Source organism: Ascaphus truei, chromosome 15, assembly GCF_040206685.1.
Source record: "Ascaphus truei isolate aAscTru1 chromosome 15, aAscTru1.hap1, whole genome shotgun sequence".
NCBI lineage: Eukaryota > Metazoa > Chordata > Amphibia > Anura > Ascaphidae > Ascaphus > Ascaphus truei.
In genome coordinates, this window is record NC_134497.1 from 37,603,744 (window position 1) to 37,620,803 (window position 17,060).

A 17,060-nucleotide genomic window follows, 5' to 3' on the forward strand; every position below is an offset into this window, starting at 1 on the left:
TATGCCTGTCACGGTAGACCAGGTAATTTACACCTTTTATACCGGGATCATATGATTGAGCAAAACAAGGAGGTAAAATAAATTGTAATTTATTCCAGGAAAAGACATACACACAATGGATTACAATAAACATTAGATAACACACTTACTGGGGATCTGGGCTAACGAACTAAGCTTTTCTAGTCTAAATGGCTACAAAATGAAGTCTGTACGAGTCCTTTCCAATGACCGGGAGGAACTCACAAAAGTCTTGGAACTCAATTCGGCATGCAATTCCAGCCCCGACCACTACATTCCATTTTCAGAACTTGGCCCCTGAAAAGCGGGACTTAGAAAATATCTTGCATTGAAATTTCTGAAGCCAGCTCGCGTCTATTTCTTACAGAGCATCTTTTTGGGATCTTGAATTTGCCGCTGATGGTTTGGCGCTTAGAATCTGCTTTACTGATTGGCTGCAAAGCTTCTTATGGGTTATGGATTCCCATTCACAAAACACTACAGCCAATCAGAGCGTGGGGATTTCTCTGCCAGCATATCACCGATTTGCCGGTACTCTGAAGCCTGGTGGGTACCGTTTTCAATTTTGCTAAGGGGCATGGGCCAACCTTGGACCTCTGCTTCTTAGCATATTGAAACCCCCGTTGTGCCAGGCTCCTTAGTCTGGGGCTGGGCAAATGGTTGCCGGATAGCCCTTTGTTATACCAGGATGTAGGTACTTGAGTGTAACTCCAGTACCCCGTCTGTTCTAACACCTTGGCATCCCTGAGGCTTTCAGGTCTGGGACTCGACCAGACGCAGTGGCACCAAGCCTTGTGGCCATCTAGTCTCTCGGAACCCAGGACTTGGAAATCCCACAGTTCATATACAGGTTACAGCATATTATACGCAAACAAACCAGGTGAAATCGGAATCACCCAAAAAGAACCGTATTTGCTGCACTCAGTATAGAGCTATAATCACATAACAGTCAAATACTTATATAGTTGGCAATATGATACACATGATCTAAAGTAACCGCTCCAAACACTGTAGGAGGACGGGTACCAATAAAAGCCAAAATAATAACATGTTATTTAATATTCAAACTTCGACTCAAAAACACACACAGTTCAAATAAAAAACACTATTCCCCAGTGTCACATGAGTAGTGTAATGGGTGCTGATAAATAGTAAACCACCATGTATCCCAGTATGGAGGATAAATATAGGAGTATATGTAGCAATTCCAAAATCAAGCATGCAAAATTAAGCCGGCATACCACCTGTTCACAAGCTGCTTGATTCCACTACTTCCTCCTGGACGTCAGCGTGATGATGTCACACCCCACAGCTGTTTCACGCTGTTTTCTCCCTTGAGAAAGCACGTACCGCCGCGCGAAACAGCTGGAGGAGGAAGTAGTGGAATCAAGCATCTCGTGAACCGGTGGTATGCTGGCTTAATTTTGCTACAATACTAACGCTAGCATCTTTACCAGCTACCACTACACCACACACATATTCCAATAACTATCCCAATACAGGCAATTATTATTGTGACTCCAGACTACGCATTACACTATAAGTGTTACAGATATCCTTTGAGGAGCACTTTTTACAGTTCCCTGTATTGCTATTCCATGCAATGGGATATTGAGGTCCTTAGGCTTATAGCACCTGAGATTATGCTGGTTTTCTGTTTAGATACTGATGTGAGCCGTGACCTTTTGATCTCTAACCATCATTTTAGCAAGCTTGAGGTCTAAGTATTTTCTATGTGATATACATTCACTATTACCTATATGTGTGGTTTCAGGAACAGTATCAATATTATATTATTTACTATTTTATTTGCTCGTTATGCATCATATATGCCAGAGTTACCAGTGGGTTTATTTATCCCGTTCCATGTAATATACCCCATTCATGACCTGTTATGATAACAGGCTGTTATTTTGCATGCTTGATTTTGGGATTGCTACATATACTGTACACCTATATTTATCCTCCATACTGGGATACATGGTGGTTTACACTACTAATGTGACACTGGGGAATTAATTGTTCCTAATAGTGTTTTTTATTTGAACTGTGTGTGTGTTTTTGCGTCGAAGTTTCAATATTAAATAACATTTTATTATTTTGGCTTTTATTGGTACCCGTCCTCCTACAGTGTTTGGAGCGGTTACTTTAGATCATACGTATCCTATTGCCAACTATATAAGTATTTGACTGTTATGTGATTATACCTCTGGACTGAGTGCAGCAAATAGGGTTCTTTTTGGGTGATTCTGATTTCACCTGGTTTGTTTGCATATGTGTCTCTGTCTCTCCCTATATGCACCGCCTCACTATATAACTTCTACCTATACCTATTTAGGTGAGCGGTGTTCGGTCTTTCTGTTGTGCATACAGCATATATACCTATTAAATATAATCCTTTAATAAAATATACTTTCACACTGTATCTTGTGCTAAAATGTCTAAGTACCCTTTTCTCGTGTCAGGGATAGAATAATAAGTGGCTCGCAGGGTTATACGCTTTAGCCAAAGGGTTAACTAGATGACCTTTTTTCAAGAGATATATTTCACTGTGTATTTTTGTCACATTGGATGTTGCTCTGGACTTCTTTGATTCTTGTTATAGAATAAAAAGATATACTCTCTACTCTTACTAGCCTTATCCCTTCCACACTATAGAAACCTGACTTTACATTTTGCACACAAATAAAAACCTTGTAGCTTTATCCCCCCAACCCCCTCACCTCGCTCTCCCCCACCAACCCCCTCACCTCGCTCCCCCACCAACCCCCTCACCTCGCTCCCCCAACCCCCTCACCTTGCTCTCCCCCCCCAACCCCCTCACCTCGCTCTCCCCCCCCAACCCCCTCACCTCGCTCTCCCCCCCCAACCCCCTCACCTCGCTCTCCCCCCCCAACCCCCTCACCTCGCTCTCCCCCCCCAACCCCCTCACCTCGCTCTCCCCCCCAACCCCCTCACCTCGCTCTCCCCCCCAACCCCCTCACCTCGCTCCCCCCCCCAACCCCCTCACCTCGCTCTCCCCCCAACCCCCTCACCTCGCTCTCCCCCCCAACCTCTCACAAAAATTCTTTATTGTCGCATAATTTATACATAGCCACAGTAATGCATATACGACAGTCAGGTCCAAGAGCTGACACTCTAGGACCCCAACACACGGATCAGGGGTAACCAAGTGGGCGTAACCTTTATTATTGAACCTGGTTTACCCACTCACCATCACAAAGAGTTACCAGTCACACATGGTTTCTCTTACTGTGTTTCTATTGCTGTTTGTGTTCTGTGTCCCCTTCCTCCCACTCCCTTTATTTGCCTCCCAGGTACTGATCTGCGGGGGGTTATTTTTCCTTATCCACTTTGCCTCCTCTGTTTACCAAACACTAGATTCACTAAAGAAGTGCAATAGCCTCAATTGCACTTTAACAGCTACTCAAGTAAATGGCAATGAGCATGTGATCACAGCAGCTCTTTGCACCTCTCCCCTCACTCCTGTCTTCTCCTCACAGCCTTGTTCAGCACCATTGCTGCTCGTATGTAGACATACACGGCCTGTTCAAACAATGTTCAGACAAATAGGACTGAGGAGACAATAGGAAAAAGGATGGATGTAAGACTTCATGTGCGCTCTCACCTTTTTATTCTCCTGCTTTAATAGTATGATGCCCTCCTTCTCTAAATCAGAGACATCAAGGCCATGCCTGACTTCCTCAGAGGTGTGCTTGGCATGATAACTTTTCATACTGACTCCTTTTAAGCTTTAAACAGCATTTCTGTATTTGATCATATATGTTCATGACCCTGCACTTGAGCATAATGTTACACTTTTCTTACAGGGCCTGGTTACACTTTTTTAGTTTTCTTATTCAAGCCCAAACCGACATTGTTACCTCATTAGACTGTGGCTCAAGACTTTTTCTATAGTCCAGTTTCCAAATCAGTCCAGGGCATGTTATACGCTCAGGTTGCTAATGGAACACATTCCTGCTACAACATCTTGTTACATCAACCCCACGTTCTGTTTAGTTCCACCGGAAGAAAACTCACCTTTTGTGGCACTTGTGTCATCTAGTCATGTTTAGGGGATTTTTTCATTAAAACAGTTTTTTTTTTTTTTTTTTTTTAAGTAATAAGAAAGTAGTCACTGGTGTGGCCTGTGGCTCCCATTCCTTTCAAACTGTGGGTACATTGTATATACATTGCTCTCTATTAACTTCTGTTCACCTCAAAAACTGTAGAGAAGAAAGAAAAGACAAGTCACATTATTAACATCTTGTATCTTTTTTCAGCTCTTCCTTTATAAAATAGACATTACTTTGAGACCTCACTAACTGTCCCAATTTTAGGTTTGTAAATTGTGCGAGAAACGAGGAAGAACAGAACCTTGTGGCGTTGCAGAACCACAGGAAAATCTACTACAGAACCTGCACAGACCTCCCCCCACACACAGAGCTCCTGGTCTGGTAGGGAGATGAATATGGGAAAGAGCTTGGTATCAAGTGGGGTAAATTGTGGAAAAGTAACGCGCCAGCACCAGGTAATCAGGAATATGTGTGTTGTGTGGTTTTTACATCTCTGTTGTTTTATTACTGATGTTAAATTGCAAATATTGATAGATCTGCATACACCATTACGGATCAACTAGAACTTAATATCACTAAACCTGAATTGAGTCAAAGGACCGGATACATCAAGCTGCGGTAACCAAAAATGCCGTATTACCTCCCATAAAAAAGTGCCTTAGTTTTATCGTTCAATGAATCAGCGTTGCAGCGCCAAAAATAAAGCACGTTTTATTGGATCCGTTAAAATCACTGGATCTGATAAAAAAGACAGGCACAATAACATATTTTCAATTAAAAGTGCCATATATCAAGGTTAGATATTTATTGGAACGGGATGAACAGCAGAAATACCGTGAATATTTTATCACCTACTCCAGGCTGGCGTTAGCCCTGTCTTTCCTATGTATATAATGGACAATATACTGCCCATTATATACATAGGCAAAATAAGAGTGAGGAAGGAGCAGCTCAGTGAGTAAAGACACTGACTGACATGTAAAAATAGCATTGCTATACAAGAACAATGGAATAGAATACTGAGACACTAATTGAGCCAGCTGTGCTGAAGTAGGGATATCCTGAAAACCTGGCCTGTTTGCGGCCCTCGAGGACTGGAGTTGTGCAGGCCTGGAATAGATGATAAAATAGTTATTAAAATACATTACAGTATATATTAACCCCTTAGTAGTCCATCGGTTTCCATGATTAGCTGACCACACAGGGGATAATATAAACATTACACTACACTAACTACTCCCCTTTGCCCCCTTAGTGGCTAATAAAGCATGGTTAGTTCTTGGTTTGTCCCACAGGCATAAACAAAACACTACGGCTCGGATACATACAATTCTGTTAAAGTGGAGATAATATCACACCCGGGAAATAATAAACTAACGGGTGTTATTACTGCAATTTTAATGTGGTATATATCAAGATTGTAGTAATAATTTACTGGGTGTGATATTTGGACCAATCTCGCGATATGGGAATTAACGCGACCGTTAATAATGTGTTACATACCACATTGGGTTAATATTTCTGTCATAGGCTTCTGTAATGTCTATTATTACAGAAACCTATGGTCAAAATAACATTAACCCGTTTCATGCCTGTGGTTACCAAGGTATACCAGAGGCACCAAAGGGGTTAATACTTTATTAAAAGAAAACATTAGCTAACCCTGTTGACCCCGATAGTGTCCAGTAAAGCATTGCCATTCTAGTCGCTAAGGTGATTAAGGGGTTAACCCCTCTCACCACCACGTCCACCACCCTCCCCGGGGAAACTACCGCCATTACCCACAGCACCTACTTCCACCCCCCTTCTAGACTAGTGCCCAATATCCTTTATATACATACTTACATACATATCATTGTGTTTAATAAAATGCTATGTTTGTATGGGGAGAATCAGTAACACAAGTACAGACACCTTGTTCCCTAAAAAAAACACCTCTAAACCATTGTAGTAAAAAAATTAACACAGTTCTGGAATTCACTGGATAATATTGGTATAGCTTAATTAAGTCTGAATAACATCTGTGATGCCAAATACAATAATTAGGCATTTGGTTCCTGATTTAACAATAGAAATTTTGCAGTAAATTGGGTCATCTTATAACTATTAGAGACATGGTACATGGTGCGTTAACGGGATCACCTGGTGACTGATATGTGAGCTTCTAATGAGACGTATTCTATTCATTGTACAAACATTTTTTAATTATACCTTCACAACTGAAACTATCTACTTACTTACTATCAAAGGATTTGAAAAGATTTCTGCCACTTTAATTGGTGTTTTGCAGCTAGTGAGATTTCCTTTTAAATTGTTAAATATTATGATCCACTTTGAATGTATGATCCACTACATCTATTCTCCCGGCCCTAATGCTGCACATTTTGTGCTAAACCCTTAATTTTTACAATGTACATCTACAGTTTACTTTCATCCTGAACTTTGGGATATGCCAACTTACCTCTCCTGCATGACCTTTGTAAGACAGTTTGTGTAACAGTAACTTTTTTTTGTCTGGTCTAGTACAAAGACAAGCACCAATAACCCACCCATGCCAACACTGCAAGATTGCTTTTAACAGTCAGGATTACCTCCTCAAACATCTGAAGTTCAAACACCCAAATGAGAATATGGAAAAGATGAAGACAGAAAAATCTTGCAACATTCCAATAAATATGACAGAAAATGCATCTTTCAACCAGTCAATGCAATTAATAAACAATTTAACTGCTTCTAATTCCAAAATATATATATTAGCAGCTGCCACAGGAAAAGATCTTGGAGTAAGTGGGAAGAGTCTGACTTGGTTTTCAGACCAGAATCTACAGAAGAGAGCACAGACCAGGGAGAGACCGCATGTATGTGTGGAATGTGGGACAGGATTTAGTGACTTATCCAGCCTGAACACACACATGAGGACACACACAGGGGAGAGACCGCATGTATGTGGGGAATGTGGGAAGGGATTTAGTCAGTTATCCAACCTTAACACACACAAGAGAACACACATAGGGGAGAGACCGTATGTATGTGGTGAATGTGGGAAGAAATATAGTTACTTATCCAGCCTGAGCACACACAAGAGGACACACACAGGGGAGAGACCGCATGTATGTGGGGAATGTGGGAAGGGATTTAGTGACTTATCCAGCCTGATCAGACACAAGAGGACACATACAGGGGAGAGACCGCATGTATGTGGGGAATGTGGGAAGGGATTTAGTCAGTTATCCAGCCTGTACACACACAAGAGGACACACACAGGGGAGAGACCGCATGTATGTGGGGAATGTGGGAAGGGATTTAGTCGGTTATCCAACCTTAATACACACAAGAGAACACACACAGGGGAGAGACCGCATGTATGTGGGGAATGTGGGACGGGATTTAGTCAGTTATCCAGCCTGAACACACACATTATGACACACACAGGGGAGAGACCGCATGTATGTGGGGAATGTGGGAAGGGATTTAGTCAGTTATACAACCTTAATACACACACGAGAATACACACAGGGGAGAGACCGCATGTATGTGGAGAATGTGGGAATGGATTTAGTGACTTATCCAGCCTGGACAAACACAAGAGGACACACACAGGGGAGAGACCGCATGTATGTGGGGAATGTGGGAAGGGATTTAGTGTGTCATCCAGCCTGAACACACACAAGAGAAAACACACAGGGGAGAGACCGCATGTATGTGGAGAATGTGGGAAGGGATTTAGTCAGTCATCCCACCTTAACAGACACAAGAGAACACACACAGGAGAGAGACCGCATGTATGTGGGGAATGTGGGAAGGAATTTACTCAGTCATCCAGTCTGAACACACACAAGAGAACACACACAGGGGAGAGACCGCATGTATGTGGGGAATGTGGGAAGGGATTTAGTCGGTTATCCAGCCTGGACACACACAAGAGGACACACACAGGGGAGAGACCGCATGTATGTGGGGAATGTGGGAAAGGATTTAGTCAGTTATCCCACCTTAACACACACACGAGGAGACACACAGGGGAGAGACCGCATGTATGTGGGGAATGTGGGAAGGGATTTAGTCTGCTATCCAACCTGAGGACACACGAGGGGACACACAGGGACGAGACCGTATGTATGTGGGGAATGAAGGAAGGGATTTAGTCGGTTATCCAGCCTGAACACACAAGAGGACGCACAGGGGAGAGACTTTACTCTAAAGCCAGGCATTTTTAGGGATAACTAGCGACTAAGACGCTCACATATAAGGGCACACGTGTATCTGTGTTATGCAAAATCACAATGAAAAGTGACTTTCGTTTATGGTGCATAAAAAAAGCATTTTAAAAGTATAAAAAAGTTGTAACTTTTTAAATGCAGGTTATTTGTATCATTTTTATTGTAGTTTTAATTAAAGAAAAATTTTGTTCTTAATAATGATTTATATTTCCATGCTGTTGGTTCTAATAAAATGTGCGTTGCCCATTATGCTGAAGCTGTCTGTAGCCTCACTTAGTTGTGAATTGGAATAGTTTCGCCGTGACCAATTGGCCGTCGGCATTAGGCGCAGATGGACCCTCCGCCACCAATCGCTTCTAATGTAAGTTTTATTACCATTTTGGGTATGGTGTTAATTTAAGGGGTTTAGGGTAAGGGCTTAAGTTGTGGGCCTTTGGGGGGGTTCTTAGGATATTGGTGTTTTAGGGTAGGGAGTTTAGGCACTTACTTTAGTGGCGAAGTGGCCAGAGGTGGGATGAGTCGCGGCGAAACGGCCGCGACCAAATGTCCTGTGATTACTGAGGTGGGGGACAGGGACACAGACTAATGTCCTCAGTGAGGGACATTAATGCAGCCACCTTTACATACTGTGTCATGTTCCTTTAATAGCTCTAGAGAGCAGCCAGGGCTGACCATCTATTTCACAGGTTACACGTTGAAATGAAAATGCACCTGAGGGGGTTAAGTGTCCCATTATTAATGACATATCCCTTTGCAGTAATGATGTAACAAGTGGTTCCACCTCACACAGGGACCTTTCCCACTGATGGTTACACTTGCACACCTCTAAGGCAGAGATTCCTGTCACACATGCGCTGGCGTTAACTTCCCACAAGCACATTGCTAGGCTAATCTATGGTCAGGGTCCAGGAGACACACACCCAACTTTATTTTGTATTGGTAACTAACCCAGAATGAAAAGCATTTAGCTGAGGGGGGCATGGGACTGTGGGAGGGAGGGGCACAGGACCGGTAGCCCCGTGTTTACCTCTGGGTTTTGATTTGCGGCTAGTTCTTTTTTGGCGAGAAAGTGAGCTTTGTGTTACCAGGCAGATGTGGATGAGAACAAAAAACTGATCACGCTTGCTCTATACTGTAAGGGTGCTATCTAAGGATAATAGCTTCCTAAGCAGCTGATATAGTGGAAAGGAGAGAGGAATATCCTTTTGGTGGGTACATTCCTATGTCAATCCCAGTGTGGGGTTAAGTATACTCAGTCTGGCACAAACTTGTGGGTACACATGCCCATGTATCTCTGGGAGAAAAACCAGACTTCGTGGAAATAGGTAAAATTGGAAGATTGATACCGACTATGGTAGAGACAAAAATCTACCCCAGGTGGGTAAATGGGTGTGGAGGAAAAAACTAATTTGCTCTCTCTAGACCAAGGATAATTATGGGTAATATTGCTGTGATGTGTTACCCTTACATGCACATATAGTCTAGTGCGGTGTAATAAAGTCCAATGTCCACTGCTCAAACCCAATAGGATCTTTCCAGGATCCTCAGACGTGGGTGAAGAAAAGTTAGGGAGCGCAGAGTCAAATATATGAAAATGAAATGGATGGGAAGGAGAAAGAGGTTTAAATATACACACTATCTACCGATCAGTCCAAGTGTGTAATAATATACACAAGTATGTAGGATGGAGATGGCCCGGTGTGAGCATGGGAATCCTGATTGGTATCTTTAGACGTTATCTCTCAGAGTTTCCTCTATCCCTGGATCTGCAGCTTGAATCGTCAATGTGTCATTCATGTGAGATTTTCACAGCGCGCCTCTGGGCACGATCTCCCTATGCAGCGCAGCTCTAATGTACTATTTTACTGGCTATGAGAGTGTCACGCTTGTATGCCCGCAGACATGGCAGGACCCCAGTACTGAGGTGGGAACGGTATGACAACACACACCCACAGCAGTGGGAGCAAGCCCGGAGTGTGGTATAGCGTTGCTGGGCCTGTTGGAAGAGAGTTATTTATAATTGCAACGCTTGGGGGTGTCCGTGAGAATAGTCGTGTCCGTGTGCCAATGTCCAGGAGTCCAGAGAGTAGAATCATCAGAGTACAAGCCAGGTCCTAGGAAGCCAGAGGTCAACGAAGTAGAGTACGTAGCAAGGTTCAGAGGGGTACCAGAGAGCAGAGTAATCCAGGACAAGCAGGGGGTCAAAAGCCAGGGAAATCCAAGATAACACAGGAGAAGGAAACAGCAGGGACACAGAGGGAGCACAGCATAGGTCAGGTACACACAGGAAAACAGGAACTATGCAGAGCGAGGAAGAGGTGGACAGACGGGTAATAAAGGAGGGAACACCAATAGGAAAGGGGAGGAGTAGAGAGATAAGTGGGAGACAATAGGGATAGGTCAGGGAGAGAAGAGGAGGAGACAGAAGGGGCAGTAAGGGGAATGGCCTGCAGGGTTTGGGAGGCAGAGACATGACAGCCAGGATAAGGGGAGCGTGTGCGCGCGCCCTCTGTAAGGTGAGAATGCACGCGCACAGGCTGTAGCACAGAGACGGCCCGCGAGGAGAGGAAGCAGCAGGGGAACAGAGCCCAGAGGAGAGGCGCGCGCGCCCTCCGTTGGCAGAGGAGACGCACGCACCAGCTGCACCAAGGAGACGGTCTGCAGGGACCGAGAGGAGGGAGCAGATGGGTCACGGCGCCCAGAGGAGCGTGTGCGCGCGCCCTCCGTGAGTTGAGGGTGCACGCACCGGCCGCACAACCAGGCGCGCGGAGCGCCGCGCCGCGAATGCCACTCTGGAAGAAGTGGAGGAAACAGCTGGGGAAGGTATTGCGGGCACCGCGGGAGAGAGGGAGCGGGGAGCATCATAGCAGGGGCTCAGGGACCACGTGGGTATGCGAGAACTGTAGGGTACGCGCTGCGGCAATGGGAAAGAGGTAGAAGGCAAGGGAGAGGAGTGGGATGGAGCAGAGGGGGTGACAGGAGATGGGAGAGAGGGACAAGGAGGGGAAGGAATCCCCTGAGTCATCACAGAGAGGAGTCTGACGCGGTTTCACATAGTGGCTCAGCTGATTTGGAGACTGCTATTTTAACTCTTATTAAAACATACACATGTAGCGCTGACAACTAAGACAGAGGGTCTGTTTAACTAGGATCACCTGCCCATGTACCATATAGTATACAGGCAGTTTGACTCCTATTACAGCTAAACGTCTTACTTTCACTTTATAAGAGAGTAGCCTCCAGGGAGGAATGTGGAGCACAGCCCAGGGACAAACAGCAGGAACCAGCACACCATAGGTTAAAAAACTCCTTTAATGGTCAACAAGGGGAGACACCATAAAAAAGAACCAACCACCCACTCTGACGCGTTTCGGGCAAAGCCCTTTGTCAAAGAGTATACCCCAATTACAACACATACACACTTATATACCTAAAAGTTGATTACCTAAATTAACTGCATCCTCCGGTCTTGGTGACATCAGCGCAACTCACCGTACATCTCGCGAGACTCCCTGGCTAGCCAAAGGCCCAGGAGACTAACCAACAAGGCGCACAGCGCCATCCAGCCTGGAGAACACATCAATACAGGGAACATCACTAAAATGTGTCTCCAGTGTGTCCGCAACCGGAAGTGACATCATGGAGATCAATCTCAAGTCTCACAATGCACCCAGACTCACTGGTGCCTGTGAGAGACGGGCAAGGACCCCACAGCGCCATCTACTCTGGAGGACACACAACACACTCAGTATCTTACACATACATAAACCCAGCAATCCTCCGTTACCATAGAAACCATGGTAACAGATGTGTATATAATACAGGCATAACAATCTTATCTATAACCAAAAATATAATATATGTATATAAAGAACTAAATAAAAATATCAAAAAATACAAAAAAAATATACAAAAGAAATACAATATAAACATGATATGCTGAATAGGTGTACCTATATGCCATACAAACCATTATTACTTAAAAAAATAAAAGTAACATGGGATAATAAAGTGGTTGTCAGAGAAACATATAATGAATAAAAACTTGGTTAAAGTGTATTATATATTATATTACTGACTATATTACCAAAAAAGCCTATCTGTATGACTGACATAGAGACTGATTCTTATCCGACCGATAATCGACTGTACATTGCATATATATATTAGCCATAAACGGTCATATATTACTTTCCATGAAAATAATCATATTCAATGAGTAAAGTCTCTAAGACATAGAGATATAGGACTTGATACTATAAAGGTAGCAAATATTCAGCAAACATATCACCAATAGGAGAGATATGTGCAATCAGGAATAGAAATAACAATATATAATATATAGTACACTCAGCGAGGAATGAACACCATAATCACTGGGACAAAAAATGTTTGAGTTCCCAGTCCGTGTTCATTCCTCGCGGAGCCATAGAACCCAAAGAATGTATCCAGAACATCTCTCTGCGGTTTAGTATATTCTCCCTATTGCCACCTTTGACAGGTGCCTTGATAAACTCAAGGGCAGAAAAGGTAAAATTATCAATCCTGCCAGAGGGACACGCAGAGAAATGTCTGGAGACAGGATATTTTTCATCCTTCTGTTTGATGGATCTCAGATGTTCCGATATCCTCTGCTTTAGAGGACGTATCGTCCTCCCTATATATTTACTGCCGCAGCCGCATTTCAACATGTACACTACGTAGTTGGAATTACAAGTGATCAATGATTGGATCCGCAGATTCTCTCTAGTATAGACATTTTTTAGACTCTTAAGTGGAGCTGCATATCTGCAAATGTTCAAATTTCCACATTTCTTAAAGCCTTTAATCTTAGAAGCAACATTAATCTTACTATTGGACTGTAATAAGCTTGGTGATAAATAATGTCCAAGGGTCTTAGCCCTTCTAAAGACACATTTTGGTGGTATGTCAACATATGTCTTAAGTTGTTTATCATTTTTAGTACATTACAATGTTTCAGAATAATGTTGCGAATTTGTCTAGATTGTCTACTAAATGTGGATATAAACAAGGGTGTGGAGTCCCTTGTGTATCCATCCTTAGTTTTCACATTAGGTTTTAGCAAGACATTTCGGTCCGTTTGTAGAGCATTCACATAAGCAGAGTCTATGTTAGACTTACTATAGCCTCTTGACAGAAATCTGGTTTGAAGTTCAACAGATCTATCAATAAAGGCTTGTTCAGTCGAACAGATCCTGCGTAGACGTAGAAATTGTGCCTTAGGTTTTCCCTTAATTAATGCAATCGGGTGTGCACTCCTAGCCTGGAGAAAGGAATTGCGAGAATTAATCTTACGGTAGAGGTCAGTTTGAACATTACCATCCATATCGACATAAAAACAGACATCTAGGTAATTAATACGGTGTCTGTTTGATTCAAATGTGAATTTTAGATTGTATATATTTTTGTTAAGGTAGTCAATAAACAAAACCAATTCCATATTGCTACCTCTCCAAATCAGAATCAAATCGTCGATGAAGCGACGGTAGAATATAATATTTGTACGATATGGATTGTTGTCCCCAAAAATAAGATACTGTGTGTGTGGGTGTGTCCTCCAGAGTAGATGGTGCTGTGGGGTCCTTCCCCGTCTCTCACAGGCACCAGTGAGTCTGGGTGCATTGTGAGACTTGAGATTGATCTCCATGATGTCACTTCCGGTTGCGGACACACTGGAGCTCCTGGTGGCCAGTGGCTGGGAGTGAGGTCCAGGGACATCCTTAGGGTGGAAGCACTACAAGCTGATAACTGCTGTCCTGAATACAGAGAGACCTAATAAAGACCTGTATTTTACCATACTTCTGTCCTGAGAGTGAAGTCTATTGGGAAGAAGGTAACGAGATTCTCCTGCAGAGACTTCTCCCCATACACCTGGGGGCTGCAAAAGATGGAGGTGCTGCACCTGTGAGTACTATTCGGGCAAGACCCCAGAAGCTTGTCATTCCCCTATAACAGGGGTCATCAAACTCTTAGTCCAAAAGAGCCAAATATGAGTAGCACAACGATTTAGAAATGTTCAAAGAGCCATAAATATATTTTACACCCTCTCCCTCCCCCCCATCACATCACATGACGACCCCTGCCCTATAACACCACGCGGGAGACTCAGGGCCCCCTGTTACCAGCAAATTTGCACCACACTCAGACAAATAACCAGAGTAGCTTTCCCCAAGATGGACCCTATGTAAGATTGGGGAGGGGGCAACAGGTTTACACCTGCACAACTATTCCTATAGATACATGTCAGTCTTTCGGTCAGAACAGATGGTGTGGTCAGAGTAGGCTTTGGTTAGATCAGTAATGAGATCTGTAGGCAGACTTGTGTCTGGAAGCGGAAACAGAAGTATATTGAATTTGCAACAGAAGCTTTTTAATATTTAATGACACATTTAATGATTAAGAACCGTAAAAAAAAAAAAAAGACACCAATCATAATTGCTTTTTCTTCCCGATGTTATTGCACATGGTGTGTGTTATTTGGGGCAGGCAGAATGCAGGGTCAGGGTTCTGATGAAGCACTTTGCAGCTCTGCTCAGTGTCAGACCCCCGGGGGGCTTTGTGTGAGGGAGCAGGTGGCTCTGTCTGAGGGAGCAGGGTGGGCTCTGTGTGAGGGAGTAGAGGGGCTCTGTGTGAGGGAGCAGGGTGGGCTGTGTAAGGGAGCAGAGGGGGGACTCTGTGTGAGGGACCAGGTTGGGGCTCTGTGTGAGGGAGCAGGGGTGGGGGCTCTGTGTGAGGGAGAGGGGGGGCTCTGTGTGAGGGAGGAGGGGGGGCTCTGTGTGAGGGAGCAGGGGGGGCTCTGTGTGAGGGAGCAGGGGGGCTCTGTGTGAGGGAGCAGAGGGGCTCTGTGTGAGGGAGCAGGGGGGGGGGGCTCTGTGTGAGGGAGCAGGGGGGCTCTGTGTGAGGGAGCAGGGGGGCTCTTGTTATTAACTAAATGATACCATCAGGACAATCTGCATTTCAAAGACAAAACCAGCAGCCTGTGCTGCCCCAGCCCTCTGTGAGACACAGAGAGAACAGGTATACATAGTGATGAACTGGAGGAGTATACACATCTACATGCAGCAGCAACTATCTTCCCCTAGCACAGTGCCTGGGAAATGTTACTGTCTTGTTTCTATTCTACACAGTATGTGACACGTGATCCATTTTGAAGTCTAAAAACTACAACTCCCATGATCCCCTTAGTGTGAGCATGCGCAGTAGGACACAGAGCTGTGACCTGGATGTAGTCATTGTCTCCACTTTCGGGAAAGTGAATCTGAGACCAAAACACAACAGAGCACAGCCGCCACGTCAATGCTGAGAGGTACAGTATGTGTAGGACACCCACCCTTTTATTAATTGCATTTGTTGGCTTATAAGGTATCAGTGACCCACTGTTGATGCCAGGGGTGTGCTGTGCGTAAATGCTAGAAACGATCATATCATTGGGATTCAGGTTCATTGTCTTGGTGGAGTTGCTTGACCCATGCTGGTAAAGATAAAGGTAAACACATACACATTCCCAGAGAGCTCAAACTCCTACACCCACCACATCATGAAAATAGATTTATGCCAAAATGAGTGCTACTGAGCGTGGTGGCAAATGTATACAAGAAAAGACGGAGGTACCCAATGCTACATCAAATTGACAAAACATATATGGTAATTACTATAAAGTTTAAATACTTCAATAATAATAATAGTAATTACTTGGTTATTTAGTTAAACCCTTTGGCCAAAGCGTCGTAAGCCTGCATACCACGTCAAGGTAAACCAAATTAACGCAGGTCCTTACACTAAAACTGTGAACCCTTCCTTACTTATTACCATATATGTTTTGTCAATTTGATGTAGCAAAGATAAAGGTAACCAGATGGAGACAGAAACTCAGGGTGACACTGGTACTCTGGTTGTGACAGGTAGCTGGGATGTAGATTTATCTGGGTTTCAGTGTTGGTTGACCCGTACTGGAAATGGTAGTGGTATTGAGGCTGAAGCTGATGAGCAGGTTGTGGCACATTGGAGGGGCTGTGAAGCGCTATGTACATTAATGGCGCTATATAAACGCTATATAAATAAAGACATACAGATGCAGCGGCCGTTATTCGAACATTTACCCGGTACATCCCGCGTTACCCCGCGTGGTGAATCCGAGATGGTCAGTTGTAGACATAATGGCCCATCGGAGTAACACAGCAGGAGTCCTTGCTGCGAGTCCTACCGGGGTCTGCCTTTATTTATTTATTTGCTCGGTATGCATCATATATGCCAGAGTTACCAGTGGGTTTATTTATCCCGTTCCATGTAGTATACCCCATTCATGACCTGTCATGATAACAGGCTGTTATTGTGCATGCTTGATTTTGGGATTGCTACATATACACCTATATTTATCCTCCATACTGGGATACATGGTGGTTTACTATTTATCAGCATCCATTACACTACTAATGTGACACCGGGGAATTGTTCTCAATAGTGGTTTTTATTTGAACTGTGTGTTTTTGCGTCGAAGTTTCAATATTAAATAACATTTTATTATTTTGGCTTTTATTGGTACCCGTCCTCCTACAGTGTTTGGAGCGGTTACTTTAGATCAGGCCTGCACAACTCGTAAAGTGCGGAGGGCCGAACTGCTCCAAGGGAAAAAAAAATTGGGCCGCACGGGTAAAATCGTCATCATCATCATCATCGTCTCTCCTCCAGCACCTCTCATCATCATCCTGCACCTCCCATCACTCTC

General features: G+C 43.9%; 2 protein-coding genes across 7 annotated transcripts in view; both read left to right on the forward strand.

Annotated features, from left to right (window-relative positions):
- LOC142466370 (uncharacterized) overlaps nucleotides 1-8,574 on the forward strand; it is an 80,155-nt gene extending 71,581 nt beyond the window's left edge. The window contains exon 4 of the mRNA XM_075571226.1: nucleotides 6,618-8,574. Within this exon, the coding sequence (XP_075427341.1) occupies nucleotides 6,618-8,239 (1,622 nt within the window). The 3' untranslated portion in view covers nucleotides 8,240-8,574. The remainder of the gene's footprint in view (nucleotides 1-6,617) is intronic.
- A 7,001-nt stretch (nucleotides 8,575-15,575) lies between these two features.
- LOC142466818 (uncharacterized) overlaps nucleotides 15,576-17,060 on the forward strand; it is a 122,449-nt gene continuing 120,964 nt past the window's right edge. For all 6 annotated transcript variants that reach the window (XR_012788234.1, XR_012788232.1, XR_012788233.1 and 3 more), the window contains exon 1: nucleotides 15,576-15,641. The gene's annotated coding sequence lies outside the window, so the exon portion shown is untranslated. The remainder of the gene's footprint in view (nucleotides 15,642-17,060) is intronic.